Source organism: Alligator mississippiensis, chromosome 1 (genome assembly GCF_030867095.1).
Source record: "Alligator mississippiensis isolate rAllMis1 chromosome 1, rAllMis1, whole genome shotgun sequence".
Lineage (NCBI taxonomy): Eukaryota > Metazoa > Chordata > Crocodylia > Alligatoridae > Alligator > Alligator mississippiensis.
In genome coordinates, this window is record NC_081824.1 from 142,571,034 (window position 1) to 142,596,905 (window position 25,872).

The window sequence follows — 25,872 nt, forward strand, 5'->3', positions numbered from 1 at the left end:
TGGGTGTGAATTCTATAGTTCTAGGGTTACTATATTTCCAGTTCCAAAAAAGAGGACACCTGTCGGGGGAGGGAGGGGTATATGATTGTGTGGGGGCAGCAATATGCCAGTGCCCTGCCCATTCCATTGCCCCTCACTCCCAAGCCACAGACCCCTGGCCCTACCAGTGCCCCTCACTCCCAGCCCACAGTACCCTACCCCCCTGGGCCATGCTGGTTCCCCGCCCTTTCCGGTGCCTCTCACTCCCAAGCCGTAGCACCTCCAGCCCTGCTAGTGCCTCTCAGTCTTGACCCACAGCCCCCTGCTGTCCCCGGCCCTGCAGCACCTCCTGGGCACCCCATCCTAGCAAGCAAGGGCAATGGCCCCTACCACTGGCCTGGCCCTGCAGTTCCCCACTGCCACTGAAGGGCCCCCCCACGCCCTTCCCCCATTGGAGGGGTAGGCACTTTCTCCTGCCTCTCATTCCCTGCTGCAGCCCTAGTGCCCAGACAGCTTCCTCCAGCACCGGCAAGCAATCCCACACACCCATCCCCCCACACACCCTGCCAAACACACATTCACATGCTCCCTCCTACCCCCCAACCTCCTGGATAGTCCCCAAGCCCTGGCCCTCCACCCCTCACTCCCTATAGACTTACCTGAATCCAGCTGCCAGGGCTGCTCCTATCACCCTGCATAGATGCGTGCCAGCCATGTGCATGCGCACAAATACATGGTGCCCCCTGCCTCTAATCACCCTCCTCCCATCCCCCCCAGCTCCTTGCTAGGACTAGCCACTCCTTGCTAGGACAAGCTGGGAAGTGCTGGGAAAAACATAGATGCTGAGCAGAGCAAAATCCTGGACTTTTGATCATATTTTAAAAAACTGCCTGGAAAGAGATCAGAGGATTCAAGAAGAGGACATATCCGGGAAAACCCAGATGTATGGTAACCCTAATAATACTAAGTGACATACCACACAAATGTGTTAGATGGTGCCAAAGCAGCTGCCAAAAGCACCAAGTCCAAAAGGAAGAAAGGAGAGGATTAAAGTATTACTGCTGTTTCTAAGAATAAAGTTATGAAAATGAGTTAGTCAGTTCCTAGGTATTAATTTCATAGTGTTTATACTGTAAACTACAAAGAGAGTTGCTGCTGGGATCATCAGAGTTTATGAAAAAAAGATACTTATCAAAATGAAAGTTCACTATGGGTACTCTGGAAGCAAACACGGAACGGAAAAACAAGCCATTAAATTGAACAAACACAAGCCAATATCACTGGGCCCATATCAAGCACACCAAGCATTTTTGCTTAAGGTTCTGTGTACAAGACACAGAGCTGACATAGGCTCTAGCCTCTACATATACCAGGTCTGCACCAAGATCAACCACCATACAAACATCTTCTTGTACTCTATCCTTTCCCTGCAGAGCCATTTAAGATCAACTCTCTCTACCCTTGGGCTGCAAAAGCAGAGACAGTAATTCCCATGTAGCTCTAACAGGAAGAGAAAGAGTGCTGGGAACCAAACTGTTCCTAATTAACAAAGGAAGTCATTGTAATCATCATGGTTGGTGGTACTGCTTCAGAAGCCATGTCCTCAATGCTTATTTGCGCACAAGACCTTTCTCCACTTTAGTAAATTTTGCAGGACTGTATAGTCTATTCAGCCTCGCCTACTGAGTGACAATGGAAGAAACTGCTATTCCCTGTGATCTGAGGCAGATACTGTAAATGTTTATTGTCTGTTTAATGTAATTTCCAATTTTCAGATAAGCCAGAGTAACAGTTTCAGCAACTATAGAAAACTGACCTATTGTCACTGACAAAATGGCATTTTACTAATACTGTGAAGGAATAAGTGCTTTCTCCACTACAGTACAATCTTCAGAGATAAATTCTTACAAGACTAACAAATAAGAATGTGTCATTTTTGCCTTAAAAATTACGATACTGACATACAAACTACTTAAAGCCTTGTATTTCTGCTAGGTGTTGAACACCCACAAATAATTAAAATAGAGTATTTTCAGAAATCAAATCCTGATCTGAGGTATTTCTACATTCCAGTAACACTGGTAACAGTTTGGGGTTTTGACTGAAGACAGGCAGTGCACTACCAGAATCTATTTTAGTATATACTGTTTTTCAAATAATATTATATAAACAAAAATTAAATAATTTTAGATGTGTGTGTATATATATATATATCCCTTTGTACTACTGCCTGCCAGAGGGTCCATAAAAATCACACATTTGAAAAAATAAAGTGGACCTATACAGAATGAGTCTATGACTAACTCTGGCAGTTTATTCAACTGCACAGAAGACACTATTTCCTACTAATCTGTATAATTAAAGGAATAGTTTAAAAGGAGTTAAACTGCCTGATATTTTGTCACAGAACACTAACCCCTCAGAAGGTGCCTTCCTGTTAGCACCTAATTAAGGCTGGTTATGTTGTAATTAAGAGTCTAGACAAGAGCAATTAATTAATCAAGCATCTGTTTGTACTTTGTTTGACAGTTGCTTAAGACACTCAACACCAACCTCCTCACTGATGCTGAACACTAAGCAGACTGAGGCAGACTTCAAAAGTTTTACTGGCAGAACTTGGAGTGCCTCTGCAGTCAAAACTTATCTCTCCCAGCAGTCATTCCTTCTCTACTGAGCACAGGAAGGATGTTTAATGTTTTATGGGACCAACTGTATAGTTGGGATAGAGTTAGACAAGCTTCTGAAGTTTGACATTCTTCATCAAGTTTGAGTAGTGAGAGCCAAAACAGCGAGGTGGGCAAAATATAGCCTGCAGGCCAGATCCAGCCAGCCAAAGGACTTTTGTCTGGCCTGTGGTGGGGCCCTCAGTCCCACCTTGCCCAGGTGCAAGGGGCAGCCCGAGCCATGACACATGCAGCTGGTCCCACTGCGCCAGGCAAGCAACGGGGCTGGGATGGCATGGCAGCTGGATTCCATTTCCTGGCAGCCCCACTAGTCAGTGGCAGCTCATTCAAGCTGCCACTGCCAGATCCAACCCTGCTGCCCAGACACGCAGCCCATCCATCCTGCACCCACTGCCGGAGGTGGGACCCAGGTGGGCAGGGTGATCAGCAGAGCAGCTAGCATGAAGTTGCAGGTCAGTGGGGAGAGGTGTCCATGAGTGAGACAGGCATCCAGGGCTAGGAAGACCCTAGGAGGCAGTGACAGCGCGATGCCAGGGCAAAGCCCCAGTTCTGCGTGCAGGGAGCATATCATGGCTCTGCCCCAGCCCCGCACTGTTACTGCCCCGCTATCCTGGGGTCTCCATGAAGATTGGGCAGGAGCTGCACGGGCAGGGAATGTGGCCAGGGGGACAGGATGAGGTTACGTCTGGGGCTGCAATCTTGGGGTGGTGACAGCACAGGGGCAGGGCCAGGGCCAAGCTGCAATCCACTTCCTGCATGCCCCTGCCTGCAGAACCCATGCCCATCACAGGGGCATGCAGGCAGCAAATCACAGTTCTGCCCCAACCTTGGCCCTGCATTGTCACTGCCCTGTGACCCCACCCAGTGATCCCAGCTGTTGGGTGGCAGGGGGAGGAAGGGGCAGGGTGCTGACCTGGCCCACAACAGTTCAGCAAGTCTCCCTATGCGGCCTGCAGGCTCAAACAATTACCCACCCATGCAATACAACATAGGAAAGGAAACAGTTGCAACAGGGGATAGAGAAATTCGGAGCAGACAAATGAACAGTATACAAAAAGAAGCTGATTTCTGGGAGATCAAGTCCTATCAAAAGAGAAAAGGGTAAGGCATCATTCACTAGCCTGCTGATGGGTTTGGAAAATCATCAAGTTAGCCAAATGAGTAGAAAGGGGATTCTGGATGGCTAACTAGCTGGGTTCCTGTTCAAATTATTAGTTTAATGCACTGGGATTTTATTGTGAAAGTGTGAGAGCACCTTAAGCATCATACAGGCATTTAATTAACATCGTAAATATAAAGAAACAAAGAAAGAAGGGGGGGCGGGGGGGAAAGAGACAAAGAAATTTTGAGGGGAAAAATCCTGAGTTGTACCTAAGTAATATAAAGCATACTGTTAACTATTCTAACGCCTCAGTTTTTGTAACTTAGCCTCAACAAGGCTGTCTGAGACAAAAAAGCATCATACATTGGTTTTGAATTAAATTACTGATGCATGCACTTCTAAGAGGATTTACAATCTGAGAAAGATATAAATCAATAATATGTTGAACCACTATGACGATGCCATTTGTTTAAGTATTATTACAATGTAGTACACATGTATAAGGTTTGCAGAGCTGGAAAAGTTGGATTGTACAATGATCTTTCTTAAACCAAGATAAGATGTTTCAGGATTACAATACACAGCTCACATTCAGTAGACTAGCTGCAAAACGTAACCAATTTGCATATAACTCTAATATTTCTACAGACCGGAAAACCAGACTTATCTCCTCAAGGCACAGACCACAGCAACATGAAAAATTCAAAACAACTGAAGAGGGAACCTAAAACTTGAATGGCCATAGTCTTGTTTCAAACACTGAGACTTCTGTACCCCTTCCTGCAGTTTTTATTTTACAAAACTGGATTAGTAATTTAAATGTCAGAATAATATCAGTACAGTAACCAGATAACCCATTTTAACTCGCATGCTACTACATGCACCCTTTCCACAAAAATTATAGCCTTCCAAAAGCAGGGTGCATGTTTTATGCAGGGCAAGCTGACTTTCTGCCCACAACAGAAGCACCGAGATACTGTTGGATGACTGATGATTTTTTTCCTTCTCTTCCCTCCAGTAGCTACAGGGAGGGAGGAAGAAATTCCAGGGACAGCAGGGGAGGTGCGGTGCTACACCCCACTTTGATTCCTACTCCACCAAAAGTTTAAAAATAACTGCCCAGCAGCAACAGTGGCATTTTTATTCAGGCAGTGCCAGGGGAGTTAACTGACTTCATAATTCACCAGTAGTGGGCGAGAGGGCCACTCATCCCAGGCACAAAGTTAGAAGGGGCACCAGAATCACCCCCATACTGATGGAGTCTGTGCCCACATAGCATTGTCCCGACAGGAACTTCAAAACAGTTCCCAGCTGTTGTTCTTTTAAGAGCAACAGAGCTGGGGCTGGCAGAGCACATGCAGCAGCACCTCATCCGAGACTGTTCTGAAGCTCCCAGTAAGTAAGGCTGCTGCCTACTCTTGCACTAGCAACTGCCCCTCTCAATCCCCCGTCCTGCCCCCTCCCCTCACTCTCAGAACTCATGTGTCCCCCCACCCCCCATCCCTGCTGTGGGAACCACGTGCCCTCTGCTGCTCACAGAAGCCACATGCCCCCACCCCCTCTTTCGAAGCCTGCATGGAGGCAGTTCCAAAACTCTCCCATAGGGTTTATCTTGGGTGCTACCTTGGCTTGCTATGTCTCTGTGACTTATTATAATCCATCTGATTCCTACTAATTGCTCTTCACTCCACGCATGTTAATGACCTCCTCTCCCCTTTAATGGTCTTTGATGTTCCCTTAATCAAGCTATCCTTTCTTTAGCAATTTTGCCATTTGTTAGCTACCTCTGGTTTCTCTTCTTCTATTTCCAAGATTTGCAGACTGCTTTTAGCTTCTTTCAAAATCCTAGAACCTCCCAGGGAATCCAGTCTTCACCAACAGCTAGAGTTTCAACTTTTGGCTGAGCAGCTTAGAGCTGCTGTCATTTCAGCTGTGAAAGGGTTAAAATTGTAGCTTTTATCTGAGCAGGAAAGGAAATCTGTGTAAGTTGAAGATTAGACTCTGTCCCAGCTCCATGCAGCCATCATTCTAGAAAAAAATCTTTTTTTTCTTTATTCTACCTTCCAAAATATTATATTTGGGGGGGCAGATGGATATACAAGGCAACATGGTAATTAGATGCCTTGCAAAGATGAGACATTTCATGAGAGATGCCTTGCAAAGATGAGAGATTTCAAAACAACTGGGGATATTAAGACTATAACCATGCAAAAGCATTATGAGTTTAGTCATGTTAAAGATATAACCATCATAGTAGGCCCTTAATTTTGGTATTTCCACACTTCTAAATGATCCAAAAACTTACTTCTGTGTCAAGATTTTCTTAGATTTTATCACCACTTCATCCTCATAGAGAAATTTAATAAAATGTTGAGATGATGGACTGATTGAAAGATGCTTAAAAATAAACTGATCATTGTTGGGTTTATCCTGAAGAGCAGTATGCAAATTACATTTTTGAAGTAATGGGATAATTATTCCAGATTTGGGGGGGGGGGGGGGTGCTGTAGTGTTTTGTGGATATCATTTGTAATACATTAAAAGTTAAAGTGATTATTTGAATAATGAACCATTACAAAACACTTGTAAATTTGGAGGAAAAAAAATACAAACTATTATTTTGCCTGAAAGATGGCTGGTAAGATTAACTGGCTACAGAACTCTGTATTTTTAGTTTATCATAGGTCAGGAATTACTACTTCAATACTTCATTTTCCAAATGTAAAGGCAGCAAGAATTTTTGTGAGAAAGGGAATACAAACAGGATGCATGGCTGACACAGCAAGCAAGTATCTCCATTTATAAGCAAAATGGGTGGTGGTGGGGGAAGCTGATGAGTTACCCTGAGATGGCAAAATTGGCACAAGATATTAGGAGTAACCTGAATCATAGAAGAGTTAGTTAATAGTGACAAAGAGCAGAGAAAATATTATATTTAAAGATTCAGAAAGTTGGCAGCCATTTGTTTGTATATCGGATGGAAGAAGGTTAAGACAACTGAAAGTACAACAGAATTATTTACTATAATAGCAACCTATAATATAGAAACAAAAGTATACATCCTACTTAGGACAAAGGACTATATGGTAGCTTATGATAACTCAGCAAGGAGCATGCTTATTGTAAAATACACTTATATATAGGGCTAAGTCAAAAAGAAACATATAACTCAAGAACATATTAATAAATATATTATTTAAGACGTATTTCACGTTAGATTTCATATAGTACATTGAGAAATATTTCACAAAAAAGTAACTCTGCTGTACTCTACCATATCTCAAAGGATGTAATTAAATAAGATGTATTCCTGGTCTTGTTTCCTCTTTGGTAGTTTTACGCTTCCCATCTCTCATGGTAATAACACTGATTAAATATTTGGTAGTTACACGACTAACAAGTCAGAGTTCAAAGTTTGAAGGAATTGCTTATTTCCTTGAAACAACGTGTTTACATGGGAACACAGAAATAGCCTGCATGAACTCTTATTTTGCTAACAAACAAGGGAGATCTTCACATGTTTACAATCAATCAAATGTCTGGAATGGGGGGAGGCGGCGGGAGTTGTATTAATTGCTCTGGAAGTTGTCAGTTACATCTAACATCTCCCAGCTATTTCTCTGGAGGTATAAGTTTGCTCAGGGAATGGTGTACAGCCTTGATCGGAGACAGCAAGAAAGTCATCTCAAGTGAACAGTGGACCACAGAGACCTTTTCTTTTTCTAGAGGGGATGGAGAAACAACTGTAAGCAGTACTTACCCTGCTGACTTCCTTAGGAGTCGATTCATCTGTGAGGAAACAAAACAAACAATTAGGCACTCTGGGAAGGTTCTGGAACAAGTGCAGAACAAGATATTGTCCCTTCAAGAAACTTTTGCACTGTGGTACAAAACTTTCCAATATACGGGTTGAAGCATCTGCTTTACCAATACTTAAATTTTGCTGTTTTTAAAATGCAACCAAGTCTGCTACATCTGGAATGCAATAAAAATGAGAATAAAAATATTCATTAGAATATTTAACAAGAATACTTGATTCCCCACTCCTGTACTACTGGCAGTCTAACTGAATAGATGAGCTTTGTATTCGATCCTAAAGTTCACATCTATACTGGGAAGCAAGTCTGAGAAACAAAGGCCATCTACTGACAGGTGTTTGGAGCTGTGGACTTAATCCCAATCCTACTGAAATCATCAATATTCCAACTGACCTCTTTAGGTATAGGAACAAGCTTTTGTGACCATGCACTTATGAGTTGCATCTTCCAGATTAGCATATTAAAAGAATATGTTTAATTTCAGAAATGTATTCTAGCATGGACTCACCATTTACAAAACATTCTAGCATCCACATTTTAAAAATTACACCTAACGACAAGTACCATGACACACCATGTGTCTACAAAACACTGCATGACATTTCTGAAAATGCATAAAAGAAAAGCAATTATATGACTAGATAGCCTCTACCACAAGACGGGCTTACCTCTCTACAGTATGATCATAGCAAAGGCAACTTAGGCTGCCTCCAGACTTTATATAAACAACAAAAAAAGTGCTATGGGCTATGAAACATTCAGAGCCTTCACTCTCCATCCAGGGGGCAATAGGAGGCTGTTTGAAAGCAAGAGCCCCAAGCGAGGCCATCAGTGAGCTGAACAGGTCTCTGACAGGATTGGGAGCCAAGCTCCCAGCCAGAGCTCCCAGGCTACCTAGAAGCCCTTTACAGCTCCCAGTGTTTTGAAGGGCTGGGGGCAGAGGTTCCCAGACTGCAGGCAGCCCCTTCACCCTTATTCCCTTTGAGGGAGGGAGAGCAGAGCACTATGGGATCACAGGGGTTTATCTCCCTGTTACCATTTGTTACTGAATACTCACATATGTCCCACAATAAATGTAATGTCTGAAAGGGGCTTTAGAAAATATTTCCTCATGCAACTTCACCTTTATAGCTATTTCTTAAAAGACAACAGGGAACAATCTGAATCTTTCTATTTTTAATACAACAAATTAAACATTATGATTTGGAAATTAATTCTAAAGCAAAAATTGGACTTTATCGTACAAAAGTAGTCATATCCTTATTATGATAACCCATATTTACACATATTTGTGTGCATTTGCGTAGATGTGGATTTTCAAATGCTGCATCTCTGCCAAATGTCTCCATGGCAATGCTCAAATATCACCATGTCTGCTTACGTGCAGACACACGTTATTCTCAACAGGCTTCATTGCATCTCAAACACAAAAATGATCCCGTCACATGAATACTTAAACAAATGTGCTCTATTGCAATCACAGGCATTTTGCAGATTCATGTTTAAGGCACATATTTAAATAACAAATCCAAAAAACAGTGTCTGGGACAATCAGCCCTGGACAAAACTTACAACAAAAATGTAATATTAATCATTTCATCTCCCCTAAATAGTCTGAGGAATGTTAAGCCATGCCTCATATTTCATGTTTAAACACCAGCATTATGCTTTAGCATAGTTTCAGATAAATATTACACCTAGTAGCCAACTGCCCATCAAGAATGACCGGGGGCGGGGCAGAGGAGGGGAGAGGGGGCTGGCATGCAGTGGCGCCACGTAACAACCCATGCCGCCACTGTTCTGCCTCTTGCAGGGAGTGGGGTGCAGGAGCTGAGGCCAGCGCTGATAGCCCCGGCTCCCCCACCCTCTGTCCGGTCCTTAGCGCGGCTTCGGAAACGTGGTGGCGCTCCCCCATGCTTGGAGCACGATTGGCTTTTTCTGTCAGACAATCAGAGTGTGAATAAAGCATTACGGACAGACAGATAGACTTAGGCTTTTATAATATTAGAATAGTCCTATGATATAGAACAGATAGAGTTAGCTCCACCACTGATGGAGGAGCTAGACTGTTCTCAGTGGTGGCAGAACAAGGAGCGATGGTTTCAAGTTGCAACAAGTGTAGTTTAGGTTACGTATTAGAAAAACTCTCTCACTAGAAGGGCAGTAAAGCACTGGAACAGGTTACCCAGACAGAACTTTACATCCTTAGAAGACATAGTTGGGGATGGCCCTGCTTTGAGCAGGGGTTGAACTAGATGACCTCCTCAGGTCCAACCCTAATTTTTTATGATTCTACAGTTCAGATAAATATTACACCAACCGTCCCATGATACAGAACAGATAGAGAAATGTGAAGTCATGGCATTTAAGTTCATTAGTCAAATACAAAGTAGTGGACTCAATCATTTTCACATTACAAAGCAATGGTTAACTGACTTTTGGTCAAAACCAGGGACTGTTTTATCTATCTGGACAGACCTACAAAACAGTCTGGTAATGTAACTGCTTTGCCAGAAGCCCAAGCCCAAGCCTCCAGTGGGCAGCCCGCCCCCACCCCATCCACTGATCTATAGGGCACGTGGCCCCCCTTTTCCCTGGGGCTCAGTGGTGGGGAGCCAGCCCCACTCCCAAGACAAGCCACTTGTGGCCCTGTTCCACTCCTCACTGGAGCCCTGTGGCTGCACATTGTGGCCCTGGGACCCAAGCCCCACCTGCCTGGGCAGCAGTCCCAGCTGCAGCCCTGCCCTGCCCTGCCCCGCCCAACTCCAGCCCTCCCTCCCTATGGGAGCTTCAATTTCCCACCCCCCACCCCCACTTAGCTGTGGGAACTGCTTTCCAGGCTGCCTGGCAGCCATGAGCATGTACATGCACATGATACACCCCATCTTACCACCCTCCTCCTGCTTCCTCCAGCCCCTTGCAGACAGGAATTCTGCCAGCCTGCAGAGAGCTCTTTGCAAAAGAGCAAAATCCATGTGTTTCTTTGTTAAAATGAAAAGTCTGCATTTTTCTCGGGGAAAGGGGAAAATCCATGTGTTTTTCCATTTTTCTGTGGGAAACAGAAAACCCAAATCCTTGATAATTATTATAAAACTTGTATTGATATAGTACTTAGAGGTCCCAATTAAAGCTTGGGTTCATTTTGCTAGGCATGGTATATGTAACATGCCTTCAAAGAAGAGACCGTAGTGGTGCTACAGATTGTTCTGCTATATTCTATCCACACATAAGGATCATCAGTTGTGTCCAAGGGAAAGCAAAGATAAAACAGAAAGAGACTCAAAAAATGTATAGGGCTGGGCTAAACTATGAAGAGTCTTAAAGACAAGTTATTTTGTCTGCTGCAATGGAAAAGTACAAGTAGTAAGAAATGCAAAGATGAAGATAATGAAATCAGAGCAGCAAGCCAGGAAGATGACATGCCAAACCAGATCCTATTTCATCTATTAGGTGTCTAAAGCCTTATCTACCCGGCTTTCCTGCCAAACCCTAAATTGCTGCCAACAAAATAAGTTATGCTCACTTGAGCACACCAGAGGCTGGCAATTGAGCCAAGATGGCTTGGGTATGCCTCACATGAGTGAGTTTGTGTCTGCTTTTTGCCCCTTCCTCTTCCACACCATGCTCAGGCTCTCCCTAAATAGCCTGTACATAGTGCTAGAGCACATCCTCAGGATTAGTCTAAGCCACTCTCGAGCTATCTACTGTGACTGCCAGTCTCTGAGCTTAGGGACAATCACTATGCATAAACTGGTTTAACCCTGTAACAGATGTCCACATAAACCAGTTTCAAAATTGCTGAAACTAGTTTGAAATAAACCTAGTTGAATGTAGTATCAGACTTAACTGATTTGGGTCAAACCAGTTAATATAATGTCTATCCCAGACCCCTTGCTGGTTTAAGTTAAATCAAACTCTCCCAGCATCCTAGCATGCTCTCTGGGCTTAGCGGGGCACTCTGTTCCACAGCAGAGCTGGCCCCTCCCCCCTGCTCCCTGGCTGCAGCTCTGGCAGAGATTGCAGGCATCTGTCTGGCTTCCTCCTGCCCCCACCCCCCCTCACCACTCCCTGCTAAGCAGGAATTTACCCCTCTTTTGTGCCTTACACAGACACCTCTAAGCATTAACTAGCAGACCACATGCTGGCTGCGGTCCCTGCTGTGGCAGACGGGACAAAGGCAGAATCAACAGTTAGCTGGCAATGTCTCTCGGCTGTTTTCTTAATGAGCTGATAAACACTGAATTAGGGGTGATACACATTGTGTTATCAATTCCCTGCTGGGCTGGTGGGAGAGGCAGGCCCTCCCTAATCAAAGCATCTTGCTGGGGCTTGGCCATATCCACCTCAGCTCAGCACTATACAAGGGATAGGAGGGCTGCTCTAGCACCCTCTGGCATCTAGCCTGAGCCACTGCAGGTATGTGCCTGCATTTCTGGGATGTCTGAATGGTTACAAACTGGTTTAGCCTAGCCAGGTTAGACTAACCTGCAAAGATTGAATGAATTCAGGCTCAGACTTTTTGAATATCTGTCCCTAGCCTGGTTGATCCAAGCAGGAATAAGTAGGTGGAGCTTATTTTGTTAGTTGTGGTCCCGGCATTAAAAGGGAAGCCATGTACACATGCCCCAAATGTCTAAGTGTGAACCTACTCCATCCTGTTCATGTCCTTGAAAAACACCTACCACAAAAGAAGGCTGGGTTCTCCTCCTCCTCCTTTTTTATGACTTAGTTCTAAAGCTAAGATGAAGAAGGATTACAAATGTAGATGCACTGTGCATTTTTCAGGGACTCAAACAGTGTGGAGTTGAATCGTATGATCACACTGAGAGATTTAAGATGCTTAACAGTTGGAATAGAATATGACCTAGTGCATTCTGGAAGTCCTAGTACAGCTCCCAATTCAAGTCTTAAGATTTCCTTATCACACACATTCTTTTCTTACAATACTTCAATAGAGTTACTCCTGGTTTACACTAGTCCTAGATTAAGATCATGCCCATACTTCTTTAATGGTACTAGAGTGATGACTGCCTTATGAATCTGTAAAATACATACATAAAAATCAGACTATTTTAGGTTGCCTTTTTGCAGCTGACAAAATTACACTGTTGGTCTTTATATATAAAAATGAATCATGTTCTGATTTCATTACCACTGATTTCATTTACTTGCAAAGAACCCATATTTGTCAGGTTAGCTTATATTTGTCATGCCTGTATCCCATACAGTTTTTTGCCAGACATGGATAATTAAAAAAACAAGCAATAAAAAAAAGAGAAAATATACTTCACAAATAAAGTAAAGATCTAGGCAACCATACTCAGAATTTGCTACTAAAAGGTCCTGATTCAAAGTCAACAAGCTTTTAATCTACTTCAACAGGTCCTGAATCATATCCAAAGTCCCTTAAGACAGTAGAGTGAAGACAGTGTCCCTCAAATAAAACTTGAACCACATTTGTTTATATTTTGAGTGGCAAACATTTCCAGACTGAATTATAGGAAAACTTCTTACACTGTTTAATATAAACTGAACCTACAGTCACCAGAGGGAAAGTGTATTACTCAAGATAGGCACACAGTGCTTCATCTAAAACAGTTCTACAACAGTGAATACTATAATAAACTGAGATTCTATTTTCCCTTTTGTCCAAAGGCCACATAGTACAATGAAGGGAAACGGAGCCAGGTATGGTACCCTGATTCTGGGAACTGGCACAAAACACAGCATTGTAGAGGGTTAATTTGCTTAACAGCCACCTGCATGTATCTGTTTTTTTACCACATTTTCTTTCAGCTGATAAAATCTGAAATACAAGAAGGAAGAACTACCCCTGCAACCTATTGTGCTTTGACTGGAAGTAAGAATGGATAATATTCATGTGGAAAGGATGGTAACATGACTTCACAGATAAAGCTTTCAACTTAATTTTCAAGCACTGAACTGACTGAGAAAACAGAAGTCTAATTTAATGGATGAAAAATACAGCAAAATGGGAGGAAAAAAGGTAGGAAGGGATGTTTCGTGAATACTTCTTAAAACCAAGTTAAATTTGTAGAGAATAAGCTGCTGAACCACTTTTAAAAAAGGCCTGGAGGGATCCATTTGCAGGAGTAAAAGAAGACATGTAACCTTGTGAACTTGGAATGGTCTTGAATTTGCTCTTTCGGAAACATGGAATTTAAGGCCTCGGGACAGGCAGCGTTGCAGAATATTTGCTTTATTTGTACCTGCACCATGATGCAAATCAATACTTTTAACATGAACGTTCCCACTTTGTGGTTTGCTTCTTTGAAGTGACTATAGGGGAGACTGCTGGCAGAAGAGCTTTTTTCCATTAATGATTTTATTTGATACCAGCTTGCTGTTAGGAGTTTTTCTTGGCTGAGATGTAGAATTCTGTAATATATGAAAAAGATGGATAACACAGATTTGGAAGAAAATGCCCTAGGTCTGCACACCTGTGCTTACTTAGAAAAAAGTGCATAAATACACAACGCCCTTGCTTGAAACTGAAGTTCTCCACCTTTTAAGAGTTGAGAAATTCAAATAGATTAATAAATATGCAAAGATAGAACAACAGAACAAATATGTAGAAGAAAATCAAAAAAAGCAAAGGCAAAAAGCAAATAACAACTGGCAAAAAATGCTGAAGTCAAGAAGAAGGGGTTCCACAAATATGTCATACAGAAAGACAGACCATGGGAACAATATGTGCCCAACAGAGAGGCTAAGCTGTTAATGGAAGACCCAAAGAAGACACAAAACAACTGTACGATAGTGGACTTCAGAGCCTGTTTTATACTCCTTAGGTGTATTTTGTTACTTGCGCAAAGAATAAAGTCCAAAGTTGCACAGAATTTTCCTGTTCTGTTTTATCATTCATTGCTCCATTTTTACTTCTTTTAGATCATTATCAAGTTCTGTTTTATTTTTTTAAAACAGGTAGACTGGATAATCTTACTGTATGCTTTTTGTATAAATTATGATTTATATAAATGTTGTTATTTAACTTTTATATATATGATTTCCATCATTCATTTTATTATACTGTTTTGGTAAGAGCTTTAAATAAAGTGTTACACTACTGCTACTACAATAGTGGAACTAGAACAACATACCAAGCCAATTTAAAGCAAAGCAATTCTCATCTTGTCACCTTAATACTTTATGAATACTACTTTAAAAAAAATATATACAACCAGACTCAGATATTATTGGTATCATAAAGGAGTGAGAATATAAGAAGTTCTTTGAATAGATCTCAGTTTTAAGTGGTTTACAGTACCTCAACTGCAACAGATATGTTATTATGACTAATTTCTGCACATGGCCCCTCAAATATGAATAGCAACTGACATGATATTTAAAGATAATGCCTGAGAAAAGAGCTCCCAAACTAAACTGAACACTAGCAGGACAGGAGAAACTAGAGAAAGGAAGGTAGTGACTACAAAGAAGGAGCTCTGGAGCTGTCTGAGCACTACACTGTACATCAGGGGTCGGCAATTATTTGGACTGGAGGGCCACTTAGGGAATTTTGGTGAGGTGTTGTAGGCTGGGTTGGCAAACTCCACCCCCCGCTCCCCCTCCCCACCCCCAACAGATCACCCAAACTCCCTAAGTCCTAAGTCGTAGATTACTAGTCAGGCCAGGGTGCCAGATAAGATTGGGTGGATGGGGTCTCCATGGAGACCAGCCTGGGACCCCTGCAGGCAGGGTGCACTGGGCCCAGCAGATGGGATAGGGCCATGGGTGGGCATGGAGTGGTGTCTGGGAGTGGGATGGGCAGGCAGGGCTGGACTTGCGGGGCGGTGACAGCGCAGGGCTGGGAATGGGGCAGAGCTGCAATCTGCTCCCAGCACAATGGATCATGACCAGCGCAACCAGGGAGGGGGCCAAAGCACATGGCCGTGACCCGGCCCCTGCTGCCCCTCCCCAGCACGGGTGCATGGGGGCAACCCAACTCAACACACCCTGCCCATGGGGGTACTGGGCCAGGCTTCATGGAGACCTCACTGACCCACTCTGTCTGGCACCCTTGGCTGTGGCTGTGAGGTGGATGGGCCAGGATGCCCAGGCAGTGGGGCCAGATGTAGCAGCAGCAGCACTGACAGCAGCAGCCAGAAGGAGCCCCCACCACCAGGGCTGCCAGGAACTGAGTCCAGCCACCGCAGCCCCACTGCACACCTAGGGACAGCGGGATTGACTGCACGCTCCACAGCCCAGGCTGACCCCCAAGCCTGGGCTGGAGGACGGACCTGAGGAACCTGCTGTAGGCCAAATAAAATCCCTTGGTGGGTCTGATCTGGCCCATGGGCCATATTTTGCCTGCTCCTGGTATATATGCAGCTCAATCCAAGTATTATGGTTTACTTTTATATTATATCTAGTGTTAAAACTTCAACTTTTGAATTTTCTGATTTGATGTATTTGAAGTTTCATCTCTCCCATAAGCATATTTTGCAATAAGAGATTGTAAACTTTTAATTTAAAGCAGGGCAGTTCTGTGCACATGGTAGGCAATGAGCAGGTCTTTGATACCAAGCAGCCTTCAGCATCTTTGCTTTTATGCACCTGACAGGCATTAAGGTGGGGGATCGACAAAAGCCACTTCCATGCAGCAATCCCTGGTAACGCCTCTGACAGCCAAGAGCTTCCAAACCAACAAAAACGCCAAAGTGCACACAAAGATAAAGATACGGACACCATTTTGGTCATACAAAAAGAAAAGGCACTAAGGAACCAGCTAGGAAGATGACCAGTCACTTATAATTGTGGTTTGCTGCTTTCTATTTTGTACAGATAAATAATGCAGTAGTAGATAGGTTGTCTCAGTAACAACCAACCAAACAAAGCCCTCTCAAAAGCACATATGCATATTTTAGTCATTAGGAATGCAGACATCTTGAAAGAATCACAGTCGACTGTCTTCCATTATTCAGTTTGGTTATCAGTATAGGGGAAGTGTATCTATGGTCCGATTTTGAAAATAAAGTTTTGAAATGGAACTGGAAATGTGGGAACATAGCAGAATGATGGAATTCCTGTCCTTTCAGTTAACCTGTCTAGGAACACACGCGCATGCACACACGCACACCCATCCACCTACCCCACATTTCTCAAGTTGCAACATCAAGCTTTCAAAAATTAGGAAAAGGCGTGTAAGATTGCCTCTGCAGTCTTATTTTGGCCTCCTTGTGTTTTATCCTTAATTGCATACCAATTTTTTTCTCTACAGGACCTTTGCCTCCTCTATATATGGGATACATGGATTTTTACAGTAAGGAGACTTTTGTCTGTGTAACACCCTGCTTCAGTTCCTGCAGAATGTGCAAGGTATGTACTGAGAAGAGAATTCTATTCTAGAAGAAAAGATACAGTCTCCTGATAAAGGCAGCTGAAGGTAATCCCTGGAAAACTGGATTCTCTCCTTGCCTGTGCAAGAGTTCCTTTGTGATGCTGGACAATTCACATGAATATTTTCATCATTTGCAGGGTATCAAGCTGGAGACCCCAGCATCTGGTTTTTAGAAGTAAGCATGCACAGCAGCAACTGAAGACATTAGGGATTCAGCCTTGAATACAGGAACTCCTATAGTACATCCTAGGCATTTCAAATTGGGCACCCAACTTTACTGCATAGTTTGTTTGTTTTTTTACCTGGAAAACCTTGTACCTCCATTCCCCATCTGTCAAATGGGATCATATAAATCCCTCCTCTTTAAGAAATGTCATGAAAATTAATTAATGACTGTGTGTGAAGCAGCCAGATAATAGTGATGAGCATTAACAAATATGCCTATGGGAAAACTAATAATTTCTGTCTGCTGAGCATGATTGAATAGTGTAGTGTGCAGGTGATAAAATATTGAACAATAAGGATAAAATAAAAAAAAAGAAAAATTACTCAAGTGAGCATCTCCATCCTGTGCACTGAAGGAAGTTCCCCTTGGAAAAAATATTGGGTGATCATGTAGTCAGAGGGTATTGTGATGCTTGCTTATAGAACCACGGGAAAGTAAGAGGAGTAAGACTGCACAAAGGCCATGCTAAAATGCAAGTGAACTGGCATGTCTAATGGCATCCCTGTGCACCAGCTGGATACTTGTTTACATAAATGATTCAATAATTCTCTTACTTAGAGACGCTGACCCTCATGTAGAGCCAGAGGGAAAGGCATTGCCTTCACCCTTAACTCCTGAGTGACCCTCTCCCATGCTAACAGCCATATGTGGCCAGAGAGTAGTGATACAGGAATAATATAAGTGTTTCTTCACAGGCTTAAGGATTAGATGCTCAACAAGCTTCAAGTAGGCTCTATAACTCCACAAAAGATCTGGCATAGTAATGAGATAAACTGGCCCATGTACTTGTTATCACTGTACTGTGAAAAAAAATCCTAGTTAGATCCCAACAAAGCATTTTACTTTAGTTCTGCATGTGGTTTTTAGGCTTGTCTTATTTCTATTTTCTTTATTTTCCAGAGTTTTGCCTATTGTTGTTTAAAGATTTTTTAAGAGAGAAATAAATAATGCTGTGGCAGAAAAGAAAAAGCAAAGTTATTGCACCCTTATGAACTTGCTTCAGATTGTCAGATTCTAGTGCATATCCATCATGGAGAAAATGAAAGAGACTGAATGAGAAACTTTGCAAACAGGCTCATTTTCTTCCATCTATGTCTCTGCACATATTGAAAACAAACAGACATTTGCTGAACTTTGTCGTGAAATCCTGAGCATCTGCAGAAAAGTCAAGAGTGAGCAGTTCTCTCATCTTACACCAGCTTACAAGGGAAACAAAACGAAATCCCTCGGGGAATAGCCTGCTAACGTCAACAAGGGTAAGAGGATCATTAGTACTTGAGATGATAGGTTACCACATGGGAGGGCATAGTGATCCTGTGTGGAACGTATTTACGTCAGGGGAATCATTTTGTTCCCTCTGAAGGAACCCTACTGTAACTACAACATACGTACTTTTGTATTAGAGACGTATTTTATTTATTTTACCCTGGGGAGTGAAAACAAGAAACTAACAAAATGTTGAGATTAATCTGGATAACTATGGAGGCAAATAAAATAAAATAAACAGATAAAAAGGTACAGAGCTAGTCCCTTTGTTTTTAGGGTATTTCCACCAATGTATTTGTAATCATATTCTAAGCTTTGCTGGACGTGTGGTCTGAATCACAGAAAAATGACAGGCAGACCATTAAGGATTTAAGTATTTGGAAAATGGAAAATTAAACTAACACGATAAATGAACAGCCGCTCACAACACAATCTGAATGATTTGGTACTCACCACCTTTGGTATGCCACCATTGGGACTGAAGCATTTTGCTTTGTGATAAAGAGCAATTGTTAGAGCAAGAGTAATTACAACTGCAGTGTGTAAAAGGGAGTAGAATGTGTAACTGCAAAAACCATGTGCAGCCATGTATGAAGGCAGTTACATGAAGCAGTTTAATTTCTTTAATGCAGGTTGTATGACAGAAAGCTTTGACAAGTAATGAGAATATAAGGAATATGTAATTCAACAAAATGAGTGAACTTAACATTTTCAACTTCTGCTTGAAGCCAGGAAACATGTATGTTTTCAAATCTGACAACTTTTAAAGCAATGTTTTTCTAAAATCTACATGTTTAATTGTCTCTAACAACATGTACAACATTTAAGAGTTAGGACAAGATTTACAAGGGAATTTAGGCAGATAGGTATCTAGCAAGATTTTTCAAAGTGCCTATCTCCCTGAAACCAAAGGGGATAAGGTACTTGTTTGGGGACTTGTGAAAATGTCACTAGATGCCTATATACCTTTGAAAATCTGAGTCACATACCCTATATCATGGAAAATCATAAAGTATTTCAACCACCCTAAAAAACCGCAATGCAGAATTAATATGACTCTTTCTATAGCTCGGCAAAGTAACTTTAAAAGATCTTATTTTTACATAGAGGGCATCATAAATTAAAATGTTAGCACCTTTTGCCCAAAGACCTGCATATACATTAATAAAAATACTAAAACATAATTCACATGAGGAAATATTAATGCATAATTCTAAGATCAAGCATAAAAGGCTACAAACCAAAATGCAAATCCAGTAACAAGCTATACCTAGACTACAATGTGCATAAAAAAGAAGAAACTTCTCAAAAAATGACAAATTAGCAAGAAGAAACAGGAAATGAAGGTAAAGGGAGGTAAGGAGAATTTCCTTATTATGACCCTCTCAATAGAAAAGATTCTGCCTCCTATCTAGCAATACAGTTATCCTAGCTCTTCAGACCAAGATGAGTGGTCGTTCCTTAAGGAGACGATACTCAGGGCACAAGGGGTGACGATCCCAGCAAGAAGCAAGGGGGGCAAGAGTGCCCAAAAGCCTCCCTGGCTCACCAAGGACGTCCGGGAACGCCTGGTTGCCAAAAAGGCGACATACACCTGGTGGAAGGGGGTGCTGTCTCCAAACAGGAGTATACCTCCACTGCTCGGACATGTAGGGGGGCTGTTAGGAAAGCTAAGGCAGACATAAAGCTAGGACTAGCATCCAAGATCAAAGATAATAAAAAGTCCTTTTTCAAATATATAGGCAGGATGAAGAAGGCACTGGGAAGCGTGGGGCCCCTGCAAGATACTCTGGGCAATCTGGTGGTTGCGCCAGAGGAGAAGGCAGACCTCTTTAACAAATTCTTCACCTCCATTTTCTTGTGCAGGGACCAGGACTCCCTCCCCATGATTCAAGACGGACTCGAGGGGAACGCCTCCAGACCTAAGGTTGAGGAGGACCAGGTTACAGTGCTTTTGGAGGGGCTGGACATGTTCAAATCAGCAGGTCCAGATGCTCTCCACCCCAGGGTGTTGAGGAAGCTAGCAGGGGTTATTGCAGGGCCCTTGGCATGGCTTTATGAACACTCATGGTGCTTGGGCCAAGTGCCAGATGACTGGAAAATAGCCAATGTGGTCCCCATCTTTAAAAAAGGGAGGAGGGAGGACCCGAGCAACTATAGGCCCGTCAGTCTTACCTCAATCCTGGGGAAACTCTTTGAGAAGATCATCAAAGAGCACATCTGTGATGGGCCGGCATCGGGGACGATGCTCAAGGGCAACCAGCACGGTTTCATTAGGGGCAGGTCATGTCAAACCAACCTGATTGCCTTTTACGATCAGGTCACAAAAGTATTGGATGCAGGTGTTGCCGTGGATGTAGTCTTTCTGGACTTCAGCAAGGCCTTTGACACTGTCGACCACCCCATCCTCATTAAAAAACTAGGCGACTGTGGCATTGATGCCTACACAGTCAGATGGATTGCAAATTGGCTGAAGGGTCATACTCAGAGGGTGGTGGTGGTGGACAGGTCATATTTGACCTGGGGGGAAGTGGGCAGTGGAGTCCCCTAGGGCTCAGTCCTTGAGCCCGCACTGTTCAATTTCTTTATCAGCAATTTGGACGATGGGGTGAAAAGCAACCTGTTCAAATTTGCTGATGATACCAAAATTTGGGGTGACGTGGGCATGCTAGTAGGGAGAGAAAGACTGCAGCAAGACCTGGATAGGGCTAACAAAAACAGGACGCATTTCAATACTGACAAGTGCAGGGTGCTGCACTTGGGCAGTAGTAACCGGCAGCACACTTATAAGATGGGAAACTCCCTTCTTGAGAGCATGGAGACAGAAAGAGATCTTGGAGTCATCACTGACTCCAAGATGAACATGGGCCGACCACGCGAGGTCATGGTCGGCAGGGCTAACCGGACCTTATCGTGTATCCACAGGTGCATCTCAAGTAGGGCCAAAGAGGTGATCCTCCCCCTCTACGCAACACTGGTCAGGCTGCAGCTGGAGTACTGTGTCCAGTTCTGGGCACCCAACTTCAAGAGGGATGTGGACAACATTGAGAGGGTCCAGAGGAGGGCCATCCGCATGATCCGGGGACAGCAGGGCAGACCCTACAATGAGAGGCTATGGGACCTGAACCTGTTCAGCCTTCACAAGAGAAGGCTGAGGGGGGACCTGGTGACCGTCTATAAACTCACTAGGGGGGACCAGAAGGGTTTGGGGGAGACCTTGTTTCCCCTAGCGCCCCCCGGGATAACAAGGAATAACGGCCACAAGTTGTTGGAGAGTAGGTTTAGATTAGACATCCGTAAGAACTACTTCACAGTTAGGGTGGCTAGGATCTGGAACCAACTTCCAAGGGAAGTGGTGCTGGCTCCTACCCTGGGGGTCTTTAAGAAGCGGCTTGATGCCTACCTGGCTGGGGTCATTTGAGCCCAGTTTTCCTCCTGCGCAGGCATGGGGTCGGACTTGAAGATCTACAAGGCCCCTTCCAACCCTACTTCTATGATTCTATGACATCAGCTATCACAGAAGAACACTGAGGAACAAATGGTCTCTGCCCTGAAACAATTATGAACTGGTTCCCAACCAGTGACATTTTGGAATTGTTCAACTGTTATGTGTTTGCACCTTATGCAGTTTAGTCTCCCATTAGACACTAGTGGTAAGATCATGAATGAAACTTTCTTAGCTATTATGATTAGAATACAAAGCTAACTAAAGTTAAAATCAAGGAAGCCATTCTCCCATTGTTAAACTAAAAAGAAATGACTCAAATGCTGCTCTGTGAAAATATGGCTCTTACCACACGTGCAGACAAAGGCTCAATTGAATTTAATGCAGAGGTTGGCATCTCCCGGCACACGTGCCAGAGCATAGCACATGAGGCCATTTTACTCAGCACACCACAGCCAACCTGGGCTCTGGGCAGCATAATCCTGGCCCCTCCCCTGCTGCCCACCCAGAGATGTGTGCAGCCACTGCAGCCACAAAGCCATTCTCCAGAGTCTAGTGCAGCTGTTTGCAATATGCCAGCTGCCTACTGCAGGTGCCCACTGGCTGTGGGAGGCAACTAAGAGGCTGCAAACAGCTGCACCAGGCTCCAGAGCCCTGGGCCAGGTTTGGTGGTGGTTGCACTCACCCTTCAGACAGTGGGGGATAGGCCGGGGTTGCGCTACCCCAGGATCCTCCCCTGCCGTCTGCCCAGGGGCGTGTGTGCACCTGCCACCACCATGGACCCCAGCTGGATCCAGAGGCCGGTGCAGCTGTTTGCAGCCTCCCAGATGCCTGCCACAGCTGGCCCGGGCTCTGGGCAGCTTCAGCAGGCAAGCTGCAAACAACTGCACTAGGCTCTAGAGCTCTATCATCAGCTTTGTGCCACCAGCAGCTGGACGAGTGCCTTGGGGCAACAAGGTGGAGAAGGGACCTGGGCAGCGCAACCCTGGCCCCTCCCCTGCTGTCTGCCCAAAAGTGTGTGATCAGCCTCCAACAGCAACGAGGATTGGGCCCCCACAGCTCCCCCAGTCTGCACCTGGCATGCCAAGTCGAGGTATGGGTCAGGGTTGGGGTGTTTTTAGCACTTTGGTCATAGAAGTTGCCAAACCCTGCACCTGGGAGCTCCCTTTGCTGACAGGGCTCCCAGCCACAGGAATGATGCACAGCTGGGACTAAGAGTCCTGATCCTGATAGGGCTCTCATTCCTAACTATGCCTATGTATGGGGTGCAGCCAGGACCAAAAGCCCCCTTAGATGCAGGAGCTCTGGGTCCCGGCTGCGCATGGGGTACATCAGGAACCAAGAGCCCTGTCAGCTGTGGGACTCTCAGCCCCAACAGCCATGTGGCGCTGCTGCAGTCTCCTAGCCATGGGGATACATGGAGCACTCCACAGCTGGAAGATCACAATGACTGGGAGAATGTGATCTTCCAGGTGCTCAGAGACTTCATTGGCTGCAATCTCCCAACCCCAGGAGTGTGCTGTACTCCCCAGTAGCTGGGAGATCTCGGCTGTCATGGTCTCCCAGTTGCAGGACTGTCTACATGTGCAAATTAGAGCTGGATAGAAACTAGTTATAAAGTTATTACACATTTTTTAGCAACAACATTATAGCTGGTTGACCTTTTAAAAGCATGATAGTTCATTTGCATCTGTAGCCGGTCTAAATTTATTGCACAATTAACAAGGTATATATTAGGGGTGTGCAAAGCAGGCTGTATTCGATTCAGATTCAGCCCGATTCAGGGGACAGTGATTCGATTAATTGATTTGGATCACTGTCCCGATTCAATTTAGCAAAATCCGAATCTGAAGATTCGATTCTAATTTCAGAGAATCAGTGATTCAGCCATAGACACAGCTTTATATGTTTTTTCCATGAACCTCGAGGTACCAGGCATGGCTCGTGAATGCTGAGATGGTGGGGCGGATGAAGCATCCCACAGGAGCACAGGGGACCCCCTTGCATGCTCGGCAGCAGACCCAGAAGTGGACCTGAAGTACTTCCGGGTCTGCTGCCGAGCACGTGGGGGACCCTCCACCCTCACCCCTCGGCTCGGCAACTGGCTGCGGGGGGACCCTGGGTGCCCCCCAAGACCCAGGAGGCACCAGTTGCCAAGCTGAGGGGCAGGGAATCCTCTGTGCGCTCTGCAGCAGACCCAGAAGTGCACTGGAAGTGCTTCTGGTCCACTTTCGGGTCCACTGTCAAGCATGCTGGGGACCCCCCCCACACTTCCATGGGATGCTCCTTCTGCCCCACCATCTTGGCATTCACAAGCCACCTGGTACCTTGAGGTATGGAGAAAAAAAAAAAAAACACATAAAGCTGTGTCTATATCCAAATGATCAAATCTCTCCAAATCAACTCAGAGGCTTCGGCGGCCAACTCTCCACCGAATCGAATCAGTGACCGAAGCTTTGCACAGCCCTAGTATATATAAAAATATAACACGGAGAGTGGACCTATATATTGCAAAATATATTAAGTGTATACTCCTTGGCTCTCTATTCCTAGCGTTTGATTGCAGGGAACTTTACAAGAAGGGTGGGGGATAGACTTCTTGCCTCCACCAAAAGGAAACAGCAGTCCTTTAGAGTTACTTGATTTTTTAAAGACAATAGAAAGCATTAAGGTATTACAAATGTACCCTCAAATCCACAGGGGAAGTTTGAATGAATGAACTGGAATCTATGGCAATTTATCATTTCAGAGAACTGCAATTTTAAGTATGTCACTGCCACTTCTCCAAATATACTGAATGTAATAGGCCTTCCAATGTTTGAAAACTAAAAGGTTGTAAATATATCTTTATTAGCTACAGGCATTTACAAAGGTTTCAAGCAACATGATGCAGGTATTGGTGTGAACATTATATAAAAGCAAAGTACCTCCACAAGAACTCTGTTATATAGACAAACATCTTAAAATCTTATCTATAAGATAGAGGCAAGAGGAGGAGGACTGGGTACTTACTCTCAGTCCAGGGTAAAACAGGTTTCTGAGGTGTAAATATAGCTTTACACTTGAGGATACAATCTAGGCTACAATGTTCTGCAACATTACATGGCAGAAATCTCCATATATTCTGGCACAGTACTGTGTTATATTTAAACCTAAATATTTAGATTTCAATGGCTAGGGAAAAAATAAAGACTAACAGAGTGGAAAATTCAGAAAGCAATGAATTCTCCACACCAGCATTTCTCAACCTGTGGGTTGCAAGAATATATGAAAGGGTCATGAACAAACTTTGAAAATGAAAGGAGAAAAACATGGGAAACCACGGCTTTTCCCTTGCAGACTGGCAGAGTTCCAGCCTGCATGGGGCTGCTTGGGCCCCACATCCCCATTCCCACCTGCCCCACACACTTGAGAGCTGGGACCTGGGGGAGGGGGGTTGGCCACTGATGTTTACAGATGGGTCCTGGTACAAAAAAGGTTGAGAACCACTGCTCTATACCACCACCACTACAAACTGACAGCCTTTGACTGTCTTACCTTGCCTGGTTCTATGTTTGACTGCCATCATTAAGAAACATTCTGCACTCAATCAGTCTAAATCTGGATCTAATTTTTTTTCTAAAACCAGGTTCTCTCCAACAGAAATGTCCTATGGAGCATGACCACCTTAAAGGGTCAATCAAATGAAGCTGTATACAACACAGCTAAATTCCCATGTCATTAAAAGCTTCAGAGATTAAAACCATGACTTTTGAGTTCTTCTTTGAAACAAAAGGGGAGAAAATATTATTTGCTACTACTGCAACAATCTGTCTCTCCAGGAGTAGCAGTGAACCCAGCATACCACCAAAATATTGCCAATCTATGATCGGATACCTATAATCATTGATAAAGTTAGACTAATTGTCAAATAAGCTTTGTTCAAATAGGTATAAGTGAAATATAAAGTATGAAGTAGAAAAGCCAGCACTGATCGGAGCCACTAGTGTTT

The 25,872-nt window shown here is 43.9% G+C and overlaps 1 protein-coding gene across 3 annotated transcripts in view; it reads right to left on the reverse strand.

The window, feature by feature from the left end:
• PDE10A (phosphodiesterase 10A) overlaps positions 1–25,872 on the reverse strand; it is a 355,946-nt gene that overhangs the window by 162,848 nt on the left and 167,226 nt on the right. For all 3 annotated transcript variants that reach the window (XM_059714794.1, XM_059714803.1, XM_006258777.3), the window contains exon 3: positions 7,526–7,554. In XM_059714794.1, the coding sequence (XP_059570777.1) occupies positions 7,526–7,554 (29 nt within the window). The remainder of the gene's footprint in view (positions 1–7,525; positions 7,555–25,872) is intronic.